At 46.7% G+C, this 22,246-nt stretch overlaps 1 protein-coding gene across 19 annotated transcripts in view; it reads right to left on the bottom strand.

Moving 5' to 3' along the window:
• The window catches only part of anks1b (ankyrin repeat and sterile alpha motif domain containing 1B), a 1,303,035-nt gene that overhangs the window by 14,343 nt on the left and 1,266,446 nt on the right, over positions 1–22,246 (bottom strand). For 15 of the 19 annotated variants that reach the window (XR_011934063.1, XM_072471544.1, XM_072471553.1 and 12 more), the window contains 4 exons: positions 22,118–22,246; positions 21,466–21,537; positions 18,768–18,854; positions 4,503–4,640 (listed from right to left, as the gene is read on the bottom strand). Coding sequence is in view for 18 of the 19 variants with exons in the window: in XM_072471544.1 (XP_072327645.1) it covers positions 4,503–4,640; positions 18,768–18,854; positions 21,466–21,537; positions 22,118–22,246 (426 nt within the window). In the remaining variant the exon portion in view is untranslated. The remainder of the gene's footprint in view (positions 1–4,502; positions 4,641–18,767; positions 18,855–21,465; positions 21,538–22,117) is intronic. The other 4 variants (XM_072471547.1, XM_072471555.1, XM_072471545.1 and 1 more) reach the window with 2 other exon arrangements.

The following is a 22,246-nucleotide window of genomic DNA, read 5'->3' as shown; positions in this document are numbered from 1 at the left end:
CCATTGTACAGCACAGTTGGCATATAGGTGAGTTCAAGAATGCATTAGGCACAGATATTAAAATTTTGAACAATTGGCTAAATGAGGCTGTCATCTGCAGTTGCAAAATAAAGTTGCGACTTTCACTAAATTTGATAGGGCAAGTTGTATTTTCCGTAAGATATTCCAAATTAGAAAAAAAGAGTGAAAACAGTTTTCTGCCTGAATAAAAATGGATGTCACCTTAGTTATAACCTGAAGGTACCCAAAATGTCAACTGCGAAGTGTTACACGTCTGGCCCAGATCTTCTGTTCTCTGGATCTTCAGAGACCCAAGAGGCATGTCAGGACCTCATGGACATCCCGATGCACTGACCTTGGTGGAAACTGCTTGGGAAGTTTGAACTTTGGACAGGCCAACCCCGTTCTCCCTAGGACCCTCTGTTTAAATGGGCCTGGTGAACATTTACCCAGGAAATATCAGATGCAAAAATATTTGTCTAACTCCTGGGTAACTAAGGAATTGACACCCCCGATCACCTGACCTCTTTGCTACTCACTCTTACCTCACCCACCTGCCACTCTACCCACCTGCCACCTTATGCACCAGTCATGCTATCCACCAGCTGTTCCACCCATTTTACACCCTACCCATTTGCTAGCCTAGGCAACTGCCACTCAGCCCACATCTATTTATTTAACCACGCACCTTACCACCCATTTATTCACTCCATTCAATCATTGATTCAGGAGAAGCTGAGCTTGGAAGACCTGGCAAGAAATGCGGAGCAGGACTAAGGTGTGGAAAAGTTCCAGCGGAGACCCGCACCTATGTTTAGTGGGGTACTAAATATTTAAAAATGTTATATGCCATTTGTCAAGATTTTCTGATACCTGTATTCTAAATAATGGCCCAAATCTTCCAGTCTGCAGATTGTCAGAGGCCCGATATATGACAGGAGATGCGCATCAGGACCCTGTGGAAATCCTGACGTGCGGACCTTGGTGGAATTTTCCCAGGAGGTTTAAACGTCCGATGGCAATTCCATGTTGCCTGGGGCCCTCCTCAGATTTCTCCGACCCTGAGCTTAGGGTGGAGACTTAAGATGGATATGTGCGATTTACCAGGAAATGTTAACCAGTTTATAACCTGATCTAACAACCGAGTAACTTCACAACTGATGCCAACCCCCCCCCCCCCCACCACCCACCACCCACACACCCCGTGGCCAAACAACTATTCCATGACCTGACCTGACTGCGCCCACCCACCCCCCACAACCCGATTACCCCCACAACCAGACCCAACTACACCCCAGATCACCAGACTACTACCATGACTTGACCTCATTACCCCCAATCCCATCCCAATTGTGGGATTGGGGGTAATGAGGTCAAGTCATGGTAGCAGTCCTTTAACCTGCCAGTCCACTCTCATGCCAGCCCACCCACTGACGGTCTGCTCACTCACCGGCCCACGCACCAACTCACCCACCTATCCACTCTCCCAGTCACCCATCTAACTACTTCATCCACCTACTCATCTGCCCAGCTTAATTAAGTCACTCAGCCAGCCATTCACTCATCCATCCACCAACCCACACTCATTCAATAAAAGGCTGGTCCTTGAAATACCCCAGTACGGCAACTCCTTCCTTAAAAAAGGGGCGTGCCTGCTCCTTCCCCTGGCTATACTCCGCTCCCTGTTAGCTGGGATCGGAAGATTCCAGAAGAAATGGGCAGCAACGTCATGTCAGGGAAATCTTCATTGTTGCTGACCGCAAGATCTGGGCCACCATTACATGGAAATTGCAACTGGTACTGTAGAACTTGGTGAGACAGAAATAGCTGCAACTTTATTTTCTAACTGTATAACTAATTGTTCACTAACAACCTCATTCAGCCAAATCTGCAGAATTTAAAGATTCATATCTTCAATTAGTCTGGACAGCAACTGTGCCATAAAATGTACTCAAACATTGCGTGTAAATATACTTTGAATTTTAACATAGTAGAACTGTATGCAAATTATGGCGAGATGCTCCAGTCAGAGCACCAGGTGTTCCTCAGAATATTTGCACGAGCGTGAAAATGGTCATAAGAGAGTCCTGTTTAGCATGGTATTATAGATGTACACAAATACACCAATGAGACGAACAGCGTCCAAGTCAAATGTTATTTATTCATTCTGGGGTGTGGCTTTGCTGGTAAAAGCTAGCAACTATTGACCATCCATAAAAATGGAGTGGCTTGCTCGGCCACTTCAGAGGGTATGGAAAAGTCAACCACATTGCTGTGGTTCTGGAGTCATATGTAAGCCAGACCATAGAAGCACAGCAGATTTCTTTCCCCACAGGGCAAGAGTGAACGAGATGGGGGTTTTACAATAATTAGGTAGTATCGTCGTCACCATTATGGAGACTTACTTTTTATTCTTGATTTATTTACTTAACTCCATTTAAATTCCATGATGGAAATTCTCCTATCCTGGTGTGCAATCTTAATTTTTTTTTCCAATTGGATAAGAAATGTGTAGCACTGCTGCCTCATGGCACCGAGGACCCGGGTTCGATCCTGGCCCCGGGTCACTGTCTGTGAGGAGTTTGCACATTCTCCTCGTGTCTGCGTAGGTCTCACCCCCACAATCCAAAGAGGTGCAGGACAGGTGGATTGGCCACGCTAAATTGCCTCTTAATTGAAAAAAAAAAATGAATTGGGTACTTTAAATTTTAAATATACGCTTGTAGGCCAATTTCAACTGCCAATTATTGAATAATATCCAATGGTTTCTGTACATTTGTGAGATATATTAAAGCAAAGGCCTGATTGTTTTCTAAAGTAAGCCATGTGGTCTCGAAAGGCCGAATGTGACATATATCTTTATCTTTTTATTTTTTAAATTTGTTCTTGGGATATGGGTGGTGTTGGCAGTGCCCATTCCTAAATGTCCTTGAGTAGGTGGTGGCAAGTTGCCACCTTGAACTGCTGCAGTCCACCTGGGCTAGGTACACTGGTACACCCACAGTGCTGGGGTTAGGGAGATATTTTTAATAATAATCTTAAGTGTCACAAGTAGGCTTACATTAACACTGCAATGAAGTTACTGTGAAAATCCCCTAGTCGCCACACTATGGCGGCTGTTCGGGTACACAGAGGGAGAATTCAGAATGTCCAATTCACCTAACAAGCACGTCTTTCGGGACTTGTGGGAGGAAACGGGAGCGCCTGGAGGAAAGCCACGCAGACACGTGGAGAACGTGCCGACTCCGCACAGACAGTGACCCAAGCAGGAATCGAAGCCGGGTCCCTGGCACTGTGAATCAACAGTGCTAACCACTGAGCTACCGTGTCGCTCTCATGGACTTAGGTGGTCCCTACCAGGTTTGAAATCACTGAGTGATTTGCTAGGCCATTTAAGAGGCCACTTGTCAACCACATCGCTGTAGGTCTGGAATCAGATATAGGCCAGAATGGATAAGCATGGCCTATTCCCTCCCCTGAAGGACATTAGTGCACCAGATGGACTCTTACGACCAAACGACAATTTCATGATCATTATCAATGAGGCTAGCATTTTACTCCTAATTATTAACTAATTGAATTCAAATTGGCCCAGCTGCCGTGATGGGACTTGAACTCTTTTCTACGCTGTGTTAGTCTTGGCCTCTGGATTCGTCCAGTGACATTAGCATTATGGTACCCCTGATATCCATATTATCTTTAAAACATATCTGGACATTAAACTTTTATACTTTTTCCTTTGATTCAAATGCAATGTTTAAAAGATTGGGGTAGCACGGTGGCACAGTGGTTAGCACTGCTGCCTCATATGCCAAGGACCCGGGTTCAATTCCAGCCTTGGGTGACTGTGTGGAGTTTTTACATTCTCCCTGTGTCTGCGTGGGTTTCCTCCGGGCGCTCTGGTTTCCTCCCACAGTCCAAAGATGTGCAGGTTAGTGGATTGACCATCCTAAATTGCCCCTTTGTGTCCCAAAAAAGGGTTAGCAGGGTTACTGGGTGATGGGGATAGAGTGGGGGTGTGGGCCTAGGTAGGGTGCTCTTGCACTTTCAGTGGGTTGATGCAGACTCAATGGGCCGAATGGCCTCCTTCTGCACTGTAGTGTAGTGATTCTATGATTGTAGTGAGTTTCACACTTGCATAGAATTTATCAGCTGCAATTTAATTTTACTCTTTTGAGAAAAATGAAATGCAGATGGAGCGAACACATCAAAATTTGATTTGGTTGTGGGCCAATATCAAGGCTTTATCAATTGGGACTAGCAAGATAGCATGCAAGTTTGTTCATTTCTGCACACCTCTCAGATAATCATAATCTATTGTTGATGGCTCCGTTTAAACTAGTTATGCAGTAAAACCTGAAACCGAAAACGCAGCTAATTGATTGCTGCCCAGCTCAGTGGTGGAGAAATCCCTTCAGGAAAGGGGGGGGGGGGGGGGGGAAATCACACATGAGAATCTCTCCGTCACTTCAGAAAAAGATGAAAAATGCCAAGAGACTGACCACATCAAACGCGCTGAAAACATGACAGTAGTGGTAACTCGACTTTAAGTCTTTGGTGATGTAAGCAAAGGTAGAAAGATCTTCGGGGTCTTGGGCAGCACAAGAAATATTCCTAATTTCATGTTCTGTGATGATATTCTGCACAGGGTTAAAAGAAAGCACCAAAATTAGCAGGTTTCCAAATAACCAAGAAGAAGCATTTGCAGGGCCCAACACTAATATGTACAAAACCTGTTACATATAATTCGCGAGGCTCATCACAGTGCAGGAGGACATGAAACTGCTTTTAGCTCCTTTGGCTGAGATGTAAGAAAGTAGCCTTGGTTTAGCCTGACGTAACAAGTCAGGAGTTGCTGGGATCGCTCAGTCATGGCATGTTTATGTTGTATTTTAGGGCTTCACTTGTTCTTGCTAACCGCATGGCTGTGCATGACTTACATAATGTTATCAGGCTGCATTAATTTCAGTGAACAGATGATAAATGCTCAGTCACTGGGACTTCAACAGAATGAAGAACATCTAGAACTCTCTGGACAGGTAGCGGCAATCACTAAACAATGACACGTTCATCTGTACTCTCTGCAAAAAACATTCCTAAAATGATTGCGTGTTTCAAAAAAATGTATTCCTGCATGGTACCATATTTATACAAGGTGCTGACTGAATTGCCAGTTATAAACAATAGTTGATGTGATGTTTGTAACAGAATAAGAGGTAGCAACCGTTAATTAACCATTGAAGGAAAGGTTTCTGACAATGACAAGAATTTAGGTGACAGAAATGTGGGGCTCAGCTAAATTGAGTCAGCTGCTCCATGAAACAGTATTAGACTGAATGGAAAATAGAGCCTGAATTCAAATACCTCAAGTAGAAATGTAAAGGCACGTTTAAGACAGACTCCTGGCAGACTTTCAGTTATAAATAGAGGAAGAAACGATTTTCTGAAATGATAACCTATATCTGAATCTCAGCTGCCACAGGTCAATTCTCTCTGGCTTCCAGATGGAACAGTCCCGAGGTAATGTTTGGCTATCTTGAGCTTTAAGAGCTAGATAACGTGCAGGCATTTTCAAACAGCATTTCAATGTCAGTGTAACTTGGTTATATAGTGAAATGAGCTTGATGAAGCTATAACATCACAAATTTTACACAGTGCAAGGAAATCTAATGCTGTCAGACTTATGTCAGTGTGGTCTTTGGGCCTGGGGAAAAGCTGATAACTCTACTTGCATAAGCTCTTGGAGTCTAGCTTTTTGTTGCTGGATTTAATATTTTATGCTTTGCTTATAGCTTCTTTTTGAAATCCCTGCTCCAATGAAAAATACATTCGGATCAGTTTTCCTGCTCATTGCCTGAACTACAATGTTAAAAATTTTGGATCCAGGAAATAAGGCCATTTTAGCTCCCAGGATAATGAGCACTCTAAACCAGTGAACATTAGATAGTATTGGGGATAATTTAATTTCTTATTATAACTTTTACTGAATTAGTGAACTCCCCACCATTGATCCCCTGCCTGTCCAAATTAAATGATGGTGTTCTACTACACAGTTACTGCACTTTACATTGCTAATTGTATGGATATGTATGTCTTTTCTAATGTATTAACATTTTCTGAGTGCATCAATCTCTGTGACCAGATGATAAACACAGCAGAGTCTGGACACATAGTCTGGACATATTGAATCGAAGGAGTTTAAAAAAAAATATTTCATGGAATCGGAGCATCACTGGCAAGGCAAGCATTTGTTGCCCAGTCCTACTTGCCCCTCAAGTGGCGGTGACCCGCCTTCTTAAACTGCCGTAGCACACATGATGTAGGTACACCCACTGTGCTGCTAGGAAGTTTCTGGATTTTGACCCAGTTGTTGTGTTTGGTCTTCAATATCTTGCAAAGGAATTTTTGTGAGGGCCACGAAGAATCCAGCACGAGTTTTAAGGATACAAAGTAATAACATTTATTTACAATAACATATATATATAACAGCAGCAGCAACTTCCCTTGCTGCACACTCCTTCTTGCTGGTTCCAAACTGGCCAGCTTTATTTATACTTGGAGTTTACTAATGGTTTCTCCGCCCCCCTCATTGGGGAAGCTCATATTCCCACAGGATTGTGGGATTGTCATTAGTCCCCAGCCAATGGTAAGCAGGCAGGTTATAACATCCCTCCCCCCCCCCCAAAGTCCAAGGAATCCACCGAAGACCCTGGCGAAGGAGGGCGTCGGACTCGTTTTGCCGCAGGCCGGACACCATTTGCACGCGGCGCTGGATCAGGCGGCGTGTAACGAGACGGAGACCGGCGCTTCCATGATGAACGGCGCAACGGTTGTACATCCACGGCCCGTGGACCCGAGGATTCCCCCTCTGATGCATCCTGTGTCTCCATCTCGGAGTCAGAGTCTGCTGCCTCCGTCATGTCAGCGTCTCTATCGCCATTCGGTTCTGTAACGACCTGCGCAGGCTTCGAGTGAGGCACCAGTGGAAGATTGTGAGGACTACCTTCTCTTGTCTCTGCGGCTGTAGAAATGAGCACCGGGGGCGGGGAATCTTTTGAGGGGATAGTCTTCTGGACCGAACGTGGTCTACATGTTTGCGCTGGAGACGACCCTGGGCTTGCACCTGGTAAGATATAGGGCCTATTTGGCGAAAGATTACGCCAGGAACCCACTGGGCACCACCAGCAAAGTCCCGAACGAACACTGGGTCACCGGCACAAACTGCCAAATCGGCCGATGCCGAGAAAATCCCTGTCCCTGCCGTTCTTGTGTGCGGCGTACATTTGTGCCAAAGTCTGGGAAAACCATACTAAGGCGGGTGCGAAGTCTCCGGCCCATTAGGAGTTCTGCGGGAGCTACCCCAGTCACCGCATGGGGAGTGGTCCTATACGCAAACAAAAAGCGAGCCAGTCTCGTGTCCATTGATCCGGAAGACTGCTTCTTTAGGCCTCTTTTGAATGTCTGCACTGCGCGCTCTGCCAACCCATTTGAAGCCGGGTGGTAAGGGGCAGTGCAGATATGGTGGATGCCGTTCATCTTCGTGAACCTCGCAAACTCCTCACTTGTGAATGGAGTGCCGTTATCCGTGACCAGCACCTTGGGGAGGCCATGCGTACTAAAAGACAAACGCATCTTTTCAATTGTTGCGCAGGACGTTGTCCCCTGCATCTTATGCACCTCTAGCCATTTAGACTGGGCGTCAATTAATAGAAGGAACATGGATCCTTGAAAAGGGCCTGCGAAATCTGCATGCAAGCGTGCCGATGGCCGCCCTGGCCATTCCCAGTGATGTAGGGGCGCGGCCGGCGGAAGCTTCTGATGCTCCTGGCAAATGGAGCAGTTTTGGGCCACCTTCTCAATGTCGGTGTCGAGGCCTGGCCACCAGACATAACTCCGGGCCAACATTTTCATTTTGGTCACACCTGGATGCCCATTGTGCAAGTCTGTTAGTATCAGCTCCTGCCCTTTTTCCGGGACAATCACACGCGTCCCCCACAAGAGGATGCCCTCTTCCACGCTGAATTGTGACAGCTTGGAGGAAAGTGCCCGCAACTCTCCTGGGAGCTGTCTATGCTGCCCACCATACAGGACTATGTGCCGAACCTTTGACAGGACTGGCTCCGTTTGGGTCCACTCACGGATCTGTTATGCCGTGACAGGCAAGGTGTCCATAAAATTTAGGGTTGCAACCGGTCATGGGGGTCGGCATGGGGCCGGTCGATAAAAGGCAATCGGCTCAGTGCGTCGGCATTTGCTATCTGCGTTCCTGGTTTATGCTCCAGAGAATACTCGTATGCAGCAAGCAACAAAGTCCAGCGCTGGATCCGTGCGGAAGCAATGGGCGGTATTGGCTTATCCTCTCTGAAAAGTCCCAGCAGAGGCTTATGATCAGTCACGACAGTGAAATGGCGGCCATACACGTACTGGTGGAAGCGTTTCACCGCAAAAACCACTGCCAGGCCCTCCTTCTCGATCTGCGCGTATTTTTTCTCCGCTGCAGTCAATGTGCGGGAGGCGAAAGCTATCGGTCGCTCGGCCCCGTTCTCCATCTTGTGGGATAGGACGGCCCCAATACCATACGGGGATGCATCACATGTGACGAGCAAAGGCTTTCCAGGATCATAGTGGGTTAGTAACCCAGACAACGACAATTGTTGCTTTACCCGCCAGAAAGCGGTTTCTTCACCCAGGTGTGATTTTTCTTTAGCAGAAGGTGCAACGGGGCCAGCGTAGTTGCCGGATTGGGGAGGAACTTCCCGTAATAGTTTACGAGACCGAGAAAAGAACGAAGATGCGAAGTGTCAGTCGGGGCGGGGGCCTGTTGAATCGCACGCACCTTCTCTGGGACTTCGCGGTCCACCCGATAACCTAGGCCTGAAATAAGCACTTTGTGCGACGTAAACGGACTCCAGCCTCCGAAAAGCGTCGAAGGACAGCCTCCAGATTTTCCAAATGATCCTGCTCCGACGTCCCTATAATCAAAACGTCATCTAAGTAGACAGCAACACGTGGTAAACCTCTCAAAATGTCCTCCATAACACGTTGAAAAATTGCGCAGGCAGAGGATACGCCAAAGGGCAACCGTGTATATTCATACAGGCCCCGGTGTGTATTAATCATTACATATGGTCGGGAGGCAGGGTCTAGCTCCAACTGCAGGTAGGCGTGACTCATATCTAATTTTGTGAACGAGAGTCCACCTGCAAGCTTCGCGTAGAGATCCTCTATGCGAGGCATTGGATATCGGTCGAGTCGGGAAGCCGTATTCACTGTAAGTTTATAGTCGCCACACAAGCGAACTGTGGCATCTGGCTTCATTACAGGTACAATTGGTGCTGCCCAGTCAGCAAAATGGACGGGCCTGATAATACCCAAACTCTCCAAACGAGTGAGCTCCCCTAAGGCCAGTTTCTCCAAATTTGGGATAATTTCTTCCGTTTCTGGCTCGGTCAATGGTTAATCCTCCATGGTATCAGCAGCTACTATTTTTGAGTGTGCCATCTCCGAGCTCCTGCTCTTCTCAGTGTCCAGCGCGGTCTGGGCGTCCCCCATGCCCACCTCGTCATTCCGTCCAAACCACCGGAGTAGCACTTCTTGAGCCTTTCATTGCGCCCATCTTTGCTCCTGCAAAAAAGATCTCCAAACAGTTCATGCTGGTCTTCATCTGCCTCACCTTCCACGCCATTGCCGTTTGCATCTTCTTCGAAATTTTCAAACATACATTCGTAGTAAACATCATCGGATTCGGCATCGTCTGCAATGATTTTTCCTGTAAAATATAACATTGCCCACGGAATTACGTGTTCACACAGTAGGCCGCCAAGTTCAAAGTCAGCCTTGAGTTTGGCTGCCGGACTTTGGTTTAACATTGCACGCCGTGGAAATTCAGGAGGACAGAAGAACTAAAGAAGGATTTATTTGGTACAGTTTTCGTAACTGTTCTGCGAGTGCTTCGCCCTTTGTGCTTCGGTTTCATTTGAATTGTTTTCGTTGTTATTTTTTTCCCTCCCTCCAATCGATTTTGCAGCCTGTGCACCCCAGGAATTCTGGGTCATCACAGAATGATTGAAGCAGCCGCAAATCTGATATACCTTTGTGATCACCTCATTTGTGAAATACTCATTTGGCTCGAACTTAAACTCCAGAGTGAAGTTCCACGGCTTCTCATGCTCTGTCAATTTAACATTCACATCCTGCAGATGCTTTAATATGGTATCATCATGCTCCTGTATCATGCCACTGAGCACATGCACGTTCTTGAAGACTGTTAACCAGAATTGCGGAATGCTTGCTGGCTGTTCTGCTTCCTCATCTGATTTGTCGTCCTCCACCTGGATTTCCTCCATATCCTCATAAACCAAGCACACTCTAATATCTTGTAGGGATCTGTGGTATTCAGATGGCCAGCCATCTTCTGGGACACACAGTCGCTCAACTAAATTTAGGGAGCCACATGAATCTGCTCCTATGATGGATTCAATGTCCATGCCTACGATATGAAACAGTAACATGTTCCTCATGTCTGCCACGGAGAGCACAAGTTTGCATGTGCCGAAGGTCTCCATTGTTCTTGTTCCGAAAGACAACTGCATCCCTGGCCAATCAGAGACTTTCCACTGCACGTTTAGCTTTTGCAAAGCAGACCGACAAATGAGGTTGGCTTTTGTTTTAGCGTCGAAGTCACAACGTTTAGTAACACCATAGATTTCCTTCTGGTTTTAATGGTTCCCAGAGAGTTCTTACTAGATTCAGTCTTACTTTAAAAAAAAATTTCATCATTTTTGTTGCGACTCTTCTGGTTCTTGGCTGCGATGAGATTGATGAAAAACTGTTCTTCGGTATTTATCTCATCAACTACATTTACTGATCTTACATGGTCCATTGTACGACGCGCAAAACATTGTTTTGCAAAATGCCCAATATGGCCGCACCTGGAACAGACTTTTCCAAAGGCCGGACATTGCTGGGGGGCATGTTGAGTGCCACATTTCTGGCACAAGATTCCGGCGGCGGCTCTTGTCGGCCGCTTAAAATGGCCGCCCGCACGGAGACCACATTTCTTCATGACATGCATCAGAGCACTATAGGCGCTGGTGTCTTCTTCTGAGTTGGCGCCAAAACATTTCAAGCAGAGTGTGCCACTCTCTTTGCAGCTATCTCGCTCGCCTGGCAAACATTTACTGCCTGTTCCAGCATCAAATCTTCTTCCTGCAACAACCTTTCCCAGAGCTTATCATTAGCTACACCAAAGACAATTTGGTCACGCATCTGCGAAGATTTAGTGTCCAAAAAAAGGTTAGGTTGAGTTACAAGGCTAGGGTGGAGGTGTGATCTTAAATAGGATGCTCTTCCCAAGGGCTGGTGCAGACTCGATAGACCAAATGGCGTCCTTCTGCATTGTAAATTCTATGATTCTGTGATTCCAGGCTGTTGAAGTTGCATGACTGGGCCTTTAGCCCTGAGTCATTGAAAAATTCCCAGCCTCCGACTTGCTCTTTTAGTCATAGGCCGGAATTCTCTCTTCCCGTCGGCAGCTCATCCCCACCCGCGGGTTTCCCAGTGGCGCGGGGTGGCTTCAATGGGAAATCCCATTGACAAGCGGCAAGAGTAGAGAATCCTGTTGTTAGCGAACGGCACGCCGCCGAAGAACAGACAGCATGGGGGACCGGAGAAGCCAACCCATAGTATTTATATGGCTGGTCCTGCTATGTATTGTTAAACCTAGAATGTTGATGGTGGAGGAAATTATGGTAATACCATTGAATGTCAAGGGGAGATGGTTAGGTTCTCTCCTGTTGGAGATGGTCATTACCTGACACTTGTGTGGCACGAATGTCACTGGTCGCTTATCAGCCAAATGGCTTATGGATATGAATTTAACATTATGTAGTTCAGTGTGAAATATGCAAATGATAATTAGATCCCATCTGAGGATAGGCTAGTGGTAATGTGGAATTCACCACAACCCAATCACAGAAGGCACCTTGACCACTAACCTAAATGGAAAAGGAATGGTGTGAATCAATGCAACGGTATTATTGCGAAGTTTAATCATTCAACCAGGAATCAGCTGAAAACCATTTGGCAAGTTTAGTTTAACTTCACATTTTAATTGACAATGCTGTATTTGGAATATTCACGATTTTAGTCCACTACTGACAGGAAAGCTTTTAGAAAATTCAGACGCGGCTGTACATGATTTTCTACCTCTCGCTATAAATTGGCAACTGTTTTTATCCAAAAAGCTGGTATAAATGGATAATGCTGATGGAAGAGAGTTCCCTAAATGAATTGTGACTGAAGAACGACAGACAAGGGAACAAAACTAATAATGCTCAGGAAAGGCTTGAGATTTAATATTTTATGCTTTGTAGATAGCTTATTTTTTAAATCCAAGCTCCAATGAAAAATAAATTTGGATCAGGTCTCCTGCTCAGTATCTGAACTAATCCAGAGTAGTAGACCTGTGTGCTACTTTGGCCAAGGAGAGAAATTGGTGAAGGACGAACAATATAGAATGTAGGGTTAGGATGGTATTCACCAGCTGGGTTTCATTTATCTTTTTGTGAGCTTGTAGTGAGAATCTTTAAATCTCAGAAGATTAAATGAGTTGGGTGACATCCATGATATAGCAGATGGTTACTGGTCTCTGGAAGTCTTGAAAGGCTGAATGTTTTTTTGCCATGTTTTATAAAAACAAATTTGAAACCCCCACCCCCATGTTTGTTGTTGCCTATTTGCCTGTAAAAATGTTGCTTGGTGGCACCATCACTTCTCCCACAAAGCTGCGCATGTTTTGAAGCAATAAATAGGTTCAAATGTATTTTGAATATCTATGTCGTATGTTGATGCGGACAGAAGCCTTTTCCATAATGTGTCTCAACCCTATTTGGCCACGTCAATGAGGCATGTCAGTTTCTCCCAGAAGCCCTTCGGGCTGTCGCTCAGCGTTAATTTAGAGAGCAGACACGTTTGTATTGTAGTCTAGTGCCGAGCAGAAACTGGACTGATCCCAAACTCCCATGGACTTTGAAACTTTAGAGCTGGCAGGAGAAGATTTTCAGACCATCAGCCTCAATTAGATCTGAACTTGGCCCCAAATATACTCAAATGTCTCTAAAATTTCTCTTATTTTCAAAATGAATAGAAATGTGGTTTACGGCAATACAGAATCAGATTTTCCGAAATATTGGAATTGGCACAGCGCCCAGCTGATTTTTGAAAGAACTCGTGAACACACGAATTAGGAGCAGGAGTAGGCTACTTGGCCCCTTGAGCCTGCTCCATCATTCAATCAGATTTGATTGCAACTTTAACCCCACATTCCCACCTACCCCCAATAACCTTTCATCCCTTTGCTTGTTAAGAATCTGCCTTAAATATATTCAAAGACTCTTCTTCCATGATCTTTTGAGGAAAAGAGTTCCAAAGGCACATGACCCTCTTAAGAGAAAAAAAGAGTTCTCCCTCATCAAATGACTCCCGGTGGCGACATGTAGGAGGAGGTCGCACATTGGGTAGCTCCCGCCACAGTCTTAGGTTTTTGGTCCTTTCCACCCATTGTTTGGGGGAAAAAGCCTTCAGAAAATTTAAGCACAGCGAAAGGTGCTTTGGTAGGGAAGATGGTGGAGGCAAGTTCGGCAGGTGGGACCGCCTATAGAACGGTAGAGACACTGATGGAGGTGATGGTGGCGGAATTTGAACAACAGTTCCACAAGCGGTTTGAGAGGCATGGGAGGGAGATGCTAGAATTGCTCAAGCAGTCGGTGGAAGGTCTGATGGCCCCAATCAGGGAGTCACTTGGAAGAACATCAGAGGCAGTGCGGGTTCAGGGTGAGGTGTTGAAGGAGGTGGAGGAGGCTCTGTTGAGGCACAGTCACCAGCTGGCCTCGCTGGAAGTTGAACCGGCCAAGGTGGAGGACAGAAATAAGGGACTGACAGGCAAGGTGGAGTAACTTGAGAATAGTTCGCGGTGGCAGAATTTGAGCTTCAGGGGGCTGCCTGAGGGATTGGAGGGACTGATGTTAACAGAGTTTATTGCAATAATGCTGAGGAAGCTGATGGCGGTAGGGGATGACATTCCCCCCCGTGGAGTTGGAAAGGGCTCACCGGTTTCTTCGGCCAAAACCACGGGCGAAGGAGCCATCTAGAGCGGTGATAGTCTGCTTCCATAGCTATCAGTCAAAGGAGAAGTTGCTGAGGTGGGCCAACCAGATACGAGAGGTGATGTGGGAAGGCATCACAATTCGTGTTTACCAGGATCTTATGGTGAACCTGGCGAAGAGGCGGGCGGCCTTTAACAGGGCAAAGGCGACATTGTACAATAGTGGAGTATGCTTTGTGTGGCAAAATGGAGTGTTATGCACAACCCGAGGGACCATTTCTTTGAGACAGCGGAGGAAGTGGAGGCGTTCGATAAGGGAGAAGGACTGGGACTGGATTGAGTATGGTTGAAGAGAGACTTTGCTGCTGTAGGGGGGTTGGGGACAAATATTTGATAAAAATTGTACTTTCCAGTTTTTTCTGTTAGCCTAGGTGTTTTGATGCCCATGTGTTGAATAGAGGTCTTGGTGGGGGTGGGGGGGGTTATGTTTTGGGGGGTGCTTCGTGGCAGCAAGGTGGTTGGGTGGAGTAGAGAGGTTTTGATTTCTTTTGTTTGAGTGGGGGGAGGGGGACTCTGGTGGAGGGCCTCCGTCACTGGCAAGCTGCAGTTCGTTTGTGAACGGGAGCGAGGTGGGGGAGGGGCTGCGGCTCACTGAACCTGTTGAGGCAGGTTTCGGCGTGCCTCGGGTGTGTGAATGGTGGTGGGAAGGGTATTCTGGGGAATTAGGTGGTTTGGAAGTGGATGGGAGGTTTCTGGCACGAGACGGGGGAGGGTGAAGTGAGTTGATAGTGACTGAGAGCGAGGGATGGGTCCACCCATTGGGTGGGGCATGGCGCCATGCTCCACCCATTGGGTGGGGCATGGCGCCATGGCTGAAAGCAGGAGGGGGGGGTCAGAGCACCCCGATCCGACTGGCAACATGGAACATCTGAGGGCTCGGAGGCCCAGTGAAACGGGCGAGAGATTTCGCGCATTGAAAGAATGTGAGGGCCGATATGGTGCTGTTGCAGGAGACCTACATGCGAGCGATGGACCAGGTAAGGCTTCATAAAGATTGGGTAAGTCAGGTCTTCCATTCGGGCATTGATATTAGGGCCCGGGGGTGGCAGTCTTGATTAATAAAGTAATTTGCTTCCAGATGGAGAAGGTGGTGGCAGACCGCAGGGAAGGAATGTTATGGCTAAGGAGGTGTTGGAGGGTAAATCAGTGGTTTTGGCGCGATGACGTAGATTTTATGAAGAGGATGGTGGTGGCAATCCTGAGTATGGACATGGATCAGTTGCTTTTGGGAGGTCGGGGATGGGGACCTGAATACGGTATTGAACCTGAAAGTAGACCATTCCAAGCCAACGTCGCTACCCCTACAGTGTGGGGGTGGGAGCATTGGCGGCATTTATGAAAGAGATGGAGGAGTGGATCCATAGTGATTTTTGCACCGGTGGGGGGGGCGAGAGTTCTCCTTTTTTCTCTCTGGTGCACAAGGTCAACTCTTGGACTAATTTTTTAATAATGGGGAGGTCGTTGTTGGCAGGCATGAGGAAAGCGGAGTGATTGTGATTTCCGACCATGTTCCGCACCTGGTAGACGTGGTTCTGGAGAAGAGGCCGGCTCAACAGCCGGGGTGGAGTTTGGATGTGGGGCTGCCAGCCATTCTAGGTTTTTATGTACAGATGGCCAAGGTGGTGGATGAGTACGTAGGGTTTAACAAGAATGGGGAGGTTTCGCCCTCAGTAGTGTGAGGCTCTGAAGGCGGTGGTGACGGGGAAGCGATTACATACAAGGCGCTGGTGGATAGGAACGCCAGGGTGGAACGTAAACGGTTGGTGGATGAGATATTGGAGGTGGATGAGAAGTATTTGGCGGATCCAACTCCAGAGCTTTTGGCCAGTAGGAAGCTGCTTCAGACAATTTAGTCTGGTGTTCACGGATAAAGCAGTGTAGTAGTTGAGACTGGCGACACGGGCAGTTTATGAGTACGGGGAGAAGGCCAGGCATCTACTGGCGTGCCAGTTGAGGTGGCAGGTGGATTCCCGGGAAGTTATCCAGGTTTGAGAGGGGGGGGTGGAGCTGGTGTCAGCGCCGGAGAAGGTGAACGGAATGTTTGAAGTGTTTACAAGAAGTTGTACAGGTCAGAACCGCCGGAGGATGATTCGGACATGGTGGAGTTTTGGAGGGTTTGGAATGTCCCAGGGTGGAGGTGGGAGATCGAGAAGAGTTGGAGGAGGGTGGAGGAGGTTAGGAAGGCAGTATGGAGTTTGCAGTCAAGGAAGGCACCAGGGCCGGATGGGTTTCCGGTGGAATTTTATAAAATGTTTGCAGACCGATTAGTGCCATTACTGTGGAAGCGTTTGAAGAGGTCAGGGGTCGCTCCCAGAGACGATGAGCCAGGCGTTCACTTCATTTTTGTTGAAAAAGGATAAGGACCTGGTGGAGTGCGGGTCATACCGTCCAATTTCATTGTTAAGTGTGGATGCAAAGATTCTGGCAATGGTGCTGATGTTTAGGTTGGAGTGGTGTCTCCCGCAGGTGGTCGAGGAGGATCAAACGGGTTTTGTGAAGGGCAAGTAAATATCTTCCAATGTGCGGGCACCTTCTGAATGTGGACCTCTCTCAGGCAGGGGGGTGGGGGGGAACAAGGGGTGATAGTGGCGCTGAGAAGGCATTTGATAAGTAGGATGAGGGTACTTGTTTGTGGTGTTGGTGTGGTTCGGGACAGGGGCTAAGCTTGCGTCATGGGTCAAAATGTACAAGGAACCAGGGGCCATTGTTCGGATGCATATCAGGTCAGGTAATTTTCGGTTGTATAGGGGAACAAGGCATGTGTACCCTATGTTCCCCCTCCTTTTCGTGTTGGTGATTGAGCCATTGGTAATCACTTTGAGAAGTTCGGTAAGTGGAGGGGCTTAATGCCGGGGGGTGGATGCGGAGGAGCATAGGGGGTGTTATTGTATGCCGATGACCATTGGTTGTAGATTATGGCCCAGAACCCATGATAGGGGACATATTGGGGCTGTCAAGGCAGTTTGGGGCTTTCTCAGGGTACAGATTGAATTTGAAAAAAAGTGAATGTTTTTCGGTCACTCTGCCGGGGAAGGGGGTTGACCTGGGGGTACTGTCGTTTCGATTGACAAGCTCTCATTTTAAATACTTGGGGGCTCAGAATTGAGGGTGGCTCCAGAAGTTACATTTTACGAGTTTAATGAGTATGGTAAAGGCGGATTTACAGAAGTGGGAGGAATTAATGCACAAGGATGGGTTAGTGCAGTCGGAGGGGTTCAGATACTTGCAGGTTCAGAATCTTGCTGGGAAGAATTTTCCGACCTTCCTGGTGTTGCCGCCGCCGTTGTTGGTGGAGAGGGTACTGTCATGGCGAGGATGGAAGAGGGGAGTACTTTCGGAATTTATGAGAGGAGGAAGGGGTGTGGTGTGAAGCCCTGTGGAGGGTGAATGCCACCTTGTCGTGTGCAAGGCATGGGCTCATACAATTAAAGTTGGTTCATCGGGCATATTTAGCAAGGGCTAGGATGTCGTGTGTTTAAGGGGGTAGAAGATAGAAGTGAGTGGTGTGGGAGGGGCCCAGCGAATCATGTACATATGTTCTGGGCATGTCCTAAGCTAGCGGACTTTTGGGGTTCCTTCTTCAACACCATGTTGCCGATCTTACAAAGGGAACTGAAGCCTGGTCTCCCGGAAGCCATTTTTGGGGTCTTGGACCCGCCAAAGCTGCGGATGGGTGCGAGGACAGATGTGTTAGCCTTCGCCTCACTGATTGCTCGCAGGCTGGTTCTGTTAGAGTGGAAGTCAGCTTCTCCACCCAGTGCCTCGGTGTGGCTGGGGATCTCATGGAGCTTTTGGAAAATTAAACACAGGTTGAAAGGTTTGATTTGGACGTTTTACACAAGATGGCAGTCATTTGTCATGTATTTGAAGGAACTGATTAATGTCAAAAGCTAGGAGGGGTGGGATGAGGGTGGTTGATTTTAGGAATGTTTATCTGTTTTGTATTTATATATTCAAAAAATCATCAATAAAAATATTTTTAAAAAATCTGTCTTAAATGAGCGACCCTTTATTTTTAAACAGCGACGCTGAGATTTAAATTCTCCTACAAGAGGAAACATAATTTCCACATCCACGCCGTAAAGGCCCTTTAGGATCTTATATGCTTCAATCAGGTCTCCTTTTACCCTTCTAAACTCCAGCTGATATCATCGAATTTACAGTGCAGAAGGAGGCCATTCGGCCCATCGAGTCTGCACCGGCTCTTGAAAAGAGCACCCTACACAAGGTCAACACCTCCACCCTATCCCCATAACCCCACCCAACACCAAGGGCAATTTTGGACACTAAGGGCAATTTATCATGGCCAATCCACCTAACCTGCACATCTTTGGACTGTGGGAGGAAACCGGAGCACCCAGAGGAAACCCACGCACACACGGGGAGGATGTGCAGACTCCGCACAGACAGTGACCCAAGCCGGAATCAAACCTGGGACCCTGGAGCTGTGAAGCAATTGTGCTATCCACAATGCTACCATGCTGCCCTATAAGCCTAGCCTGTTCATCCTTTCCTCATTAGACACTCACACATTCCAGATATTAGACCAGTAAACATTCTGTTTTGGAAAAAAGAAGAATTAGCAGAAAAACCTGTCTCTTGCCTTGTTTGCAGCATCGATGAACTTTACACCTTTGTACGAGATTGAAAGTATAATTGTAGGAATCTTCTTCATTTGTTCGGAAGCCTTCTGGGAAACAGGACAGTGAGTTACTTTTTCCAAAACTAATGACTTTAGGAACATCAAACACTTTTCAACAGATTGGGTAAGCTCTACTGAAGCTCTACTCTGAAAGCATATTTGAAACACAAGACTTTGATTCTTTGAACAAACTTCACTGTGGTTCTGGCACTGGCTGACAGATTTTGATTTTTATCATCTTAGTGCAAGTTAGTCAATTGAGCATGACAACGAAGCCTAACTGTTAATCCAACAAATTCCAAGAAGAAATTAAACTAGACACCAAGGGCAACAGTTTTTCAAAGCAGTAGTCGGTGTGATTTCTGGGTTGGTGTTCTGTGTAAGCAGGAGGCGGGGTTTCACCTGTGCTGTTGCTAGGGGAATTCAATTAAAAGCTGGCAGGCGTGGGAGGTAGCAAATCATTGCCAGCCAAATCAGAGGGCCAACAGCCAAGAAAGATGGTCACTTCTGAGGTAATGAGGAGAATGCCTCAAAATGTATGTGCCTGAAGGGGGGTGAGCGTAACTTTAATTTTTTGATAGGTCAAGCAAGCAGCTTCCGGTGAATGGAGGGGCAACAATGGCTTCCTGAGGAAGCGGCTCTGTGCGACCAGCGACATCCCCACTTGGTGGAGGGGCTGCTCCGCTGCTGACAAAATCGCCCCTAATGGACCTTCAATTATTCAAAATGGCTGCCCATCACCATTCAGTCAGCGACTGCTGCAGTTTGTCTCTTCCATTCCATTATTGATTTACTCAAATAGGATATTAAAAAATGTAGCTTCTTATCTGTCCCTGTGAAGGATACGAGTGATAACAACTCGAGGCGACATGGCTGCCCTTTTAATTGTATTCAGAGCAACTGCCTTATTGTGGTCTGGAGCAGGAATCAATTTATTTTCTGCAGGCTGTAATGATGCTTCTGTACACTCAAGACACCAAAGCCACTAGGGCAGGAATTTCTCCCCAAAGTCCTGCTAAGCAGGCACGGTCATTTATAGACAGGTTTTCCAGCCACTTCAAAAACAGTTTCTCATTCTCATCACCACTCCCACAAAAAAGACGCTTGAATGTTCTAAAATGCATCTCTATGACAATTTCTCTTACTCTACTTATTGCAGTGACCTGATTCAATAGAACAGTCATGTTGATCACATAATTGAGTTGCATACTGGAGCATAGGGTGTGGTAGCGGAATTAAGGTTGCCAACTCTAGCTGGAAATATTCCGAGACGCATCAAAGGAAATGACGTCATGGAAAACAGGCAGTACGACAGGAGGACGCCGAGGAACGCTTGAAAATACCAACTCATTCCTGGGGATCAGCTCCGTCTGAAGTATCCCACTGCCTGAGAAGTTAACATGAGAAGTACACATTAGTCTGATGATAAACCCCCTCCCCTGGTATTGGGCAGCCCTGGGTAAAGGAGGGTGCGACTGCAAACTCCCAGCTCCAGTGGCATTACTCAAGGTCCCCGGCTGGAGGGCTGTTGAAGGCAATCAAAGCTGCAGTGCTTCGATGTTGTAATTTCTCAAGCTGGAATACCTGAACATTCAGCAAGTACCGAGGGTGCAGCATAGGCCCCACATATGCGCACCAGTGTCAGCTGCCTGCAAGTCCAATCTGCGTACCTGCTCCCATTGCCACAGATGTTGTGGTTTAAAATCTCTTGGGAGGGTATATTTGACCACAGGGAGATCAATGCCGATTCCAGGCGACTCCCAGCTATGCTGGGAGGGTTGGCAACCCTAATTGGTATGGAGCAACATTGGTAGGTTGCCTCACATGGAGCTATTCCTTATCTTAGCCTCACTGAACAGGAAGCACAAAGCAACAACCTTTGGTTGAGGAGCTTGTCTCACCCAGTTCCTCATATTAATACGCACGTTGATAAGTTACACAAAAGTCAGCTCTTGGATACGAAAACCATTATGGGATTAATTGTGACTACACAATGAGTGTAGTAAAATTAAAAAGAAAACATTGGGTTTTCTGGGGTTCTCCGGCCTCATCCGTGGCAGGACCCATTGCGAGCAAGGACAGAAAATTTGGCGTTCCAGCCAAAACTCCATTCACGCTCAGTGGCACCAGGGCGGCACGGTAGCACAGTGGTTAGCAATGTTGCTTCACAGCGCCAGGTTCCCAGGTTCGATTCCCGGCTTGTGTCACTGTCTGTGCGGAGTCTACACGTTCTCCCTGTGTCTGCATGGGTTTCCTCCGGGTGCTCCGGTTTCCTCCCACAAGTCTCGAAAGACGTGCTTGTTAGGTCATTTGGACATTCTGAATTCTTCCTCTGTGTACCCGAACAGGCGCCGGAGTGTGGCGACTAGGGGATTTCCACAGTAACTTCACTGCAGTGTTAATGTAAGCCTACTTGGAACAATAATAAAGATTATTATTAAATCCCAGCCTCAAACGAGATTTCGGTCTTTTTTTTAAAAAAGCTTGATTACAAATTCTTAGTGATTTGTCAATTTTCCCTCTATTCTGTCAGGGTTTTAAAGAGAATCTCTGCGTAACATGGCCACTGCTGTGACCGTTCAATGAGTGTCTCAATTCCACTGACACAATTGTGTACTGTCTAAATTTCACAGTGAAGACCTTGCAATAGAGAACGCACCCGCATCTTCGAGCAGGCATCCTGTGTTGACTCTGTTCCTCGCAGTTCCTTCACCAACATAGACCCTAAATACTAAACAGGAGAAAAGAAAGTTACTTTTTGTCCTAACTCCTGTGAAGGAGAATTCTGAAAATACATAATAAATATGTTCAAATATAATGGTCCCACGTTTTTTTCTGCAATTCAAAATTCATATTTTGAGTGTTAAATATCTAAAAATTAGTGTATACCAGAGGAAAGAAAAATAACTTGCTGAACAAGTAGCATCCAAAGTGAATGAAGACGGCAATTTAAGTGAAAGAAATAAAAGAAACCAGTACAAAACCTACTGGAATTGGGCAGAATATAGGAAAACGTTAAGGCAGACTGAAGTAGGTATTAGTGGCACTAAGAAAAGCAGCAGAGCTGAACATAACAAGAGACATAAATAATGATGGGATAAATGCCATATCACCTCTATTGAATAGTGGGGGTTACAAGCTTATTATGTGTTTGTACAATTGTATTCCTGACTGTAATTGCTACTTTGCAATGCTCCAAATGTAGTATGGACGCTATAAGACCACATAGAAGCATGTGTGCGTAAAGCGCTGCACAGCATGTTAACCCCCATTTACCCTCCTCCCTTCCCTATTATCCAATAGGTACTTACATATGCTTCATAGTCACAGGACTGAAAAATCAGCTTTTCGGGATGATGTTGCCAGTATTGTACAGGCGTAGACGATGTGGCTTCATTTGGAGGCCGCAGAGTAATGGAAGGCTCACTCCATTCCGCCTG

This window comes from Scyliorhinus torazame, chromosome 13, assembly GCF_047496885.1.
Source record: "Scyliorhinus torazame isolate Kashiwa2021f chromosome 13, sScyTor2.1, whole genome shotgun sequence".
In the NCBI taxonomy this organism is placed as follows: domain Eukaryota; kingdom Metazoa; phylum Chordata; class Chondrichthyes; order Carcharhiniformes; family Scyliorhinidae; genus Scyliorhinus; species Scyliorhinus torazame.
This window is presented reverse-complemented; position numbering and strand designations above follow the sequence as displayed.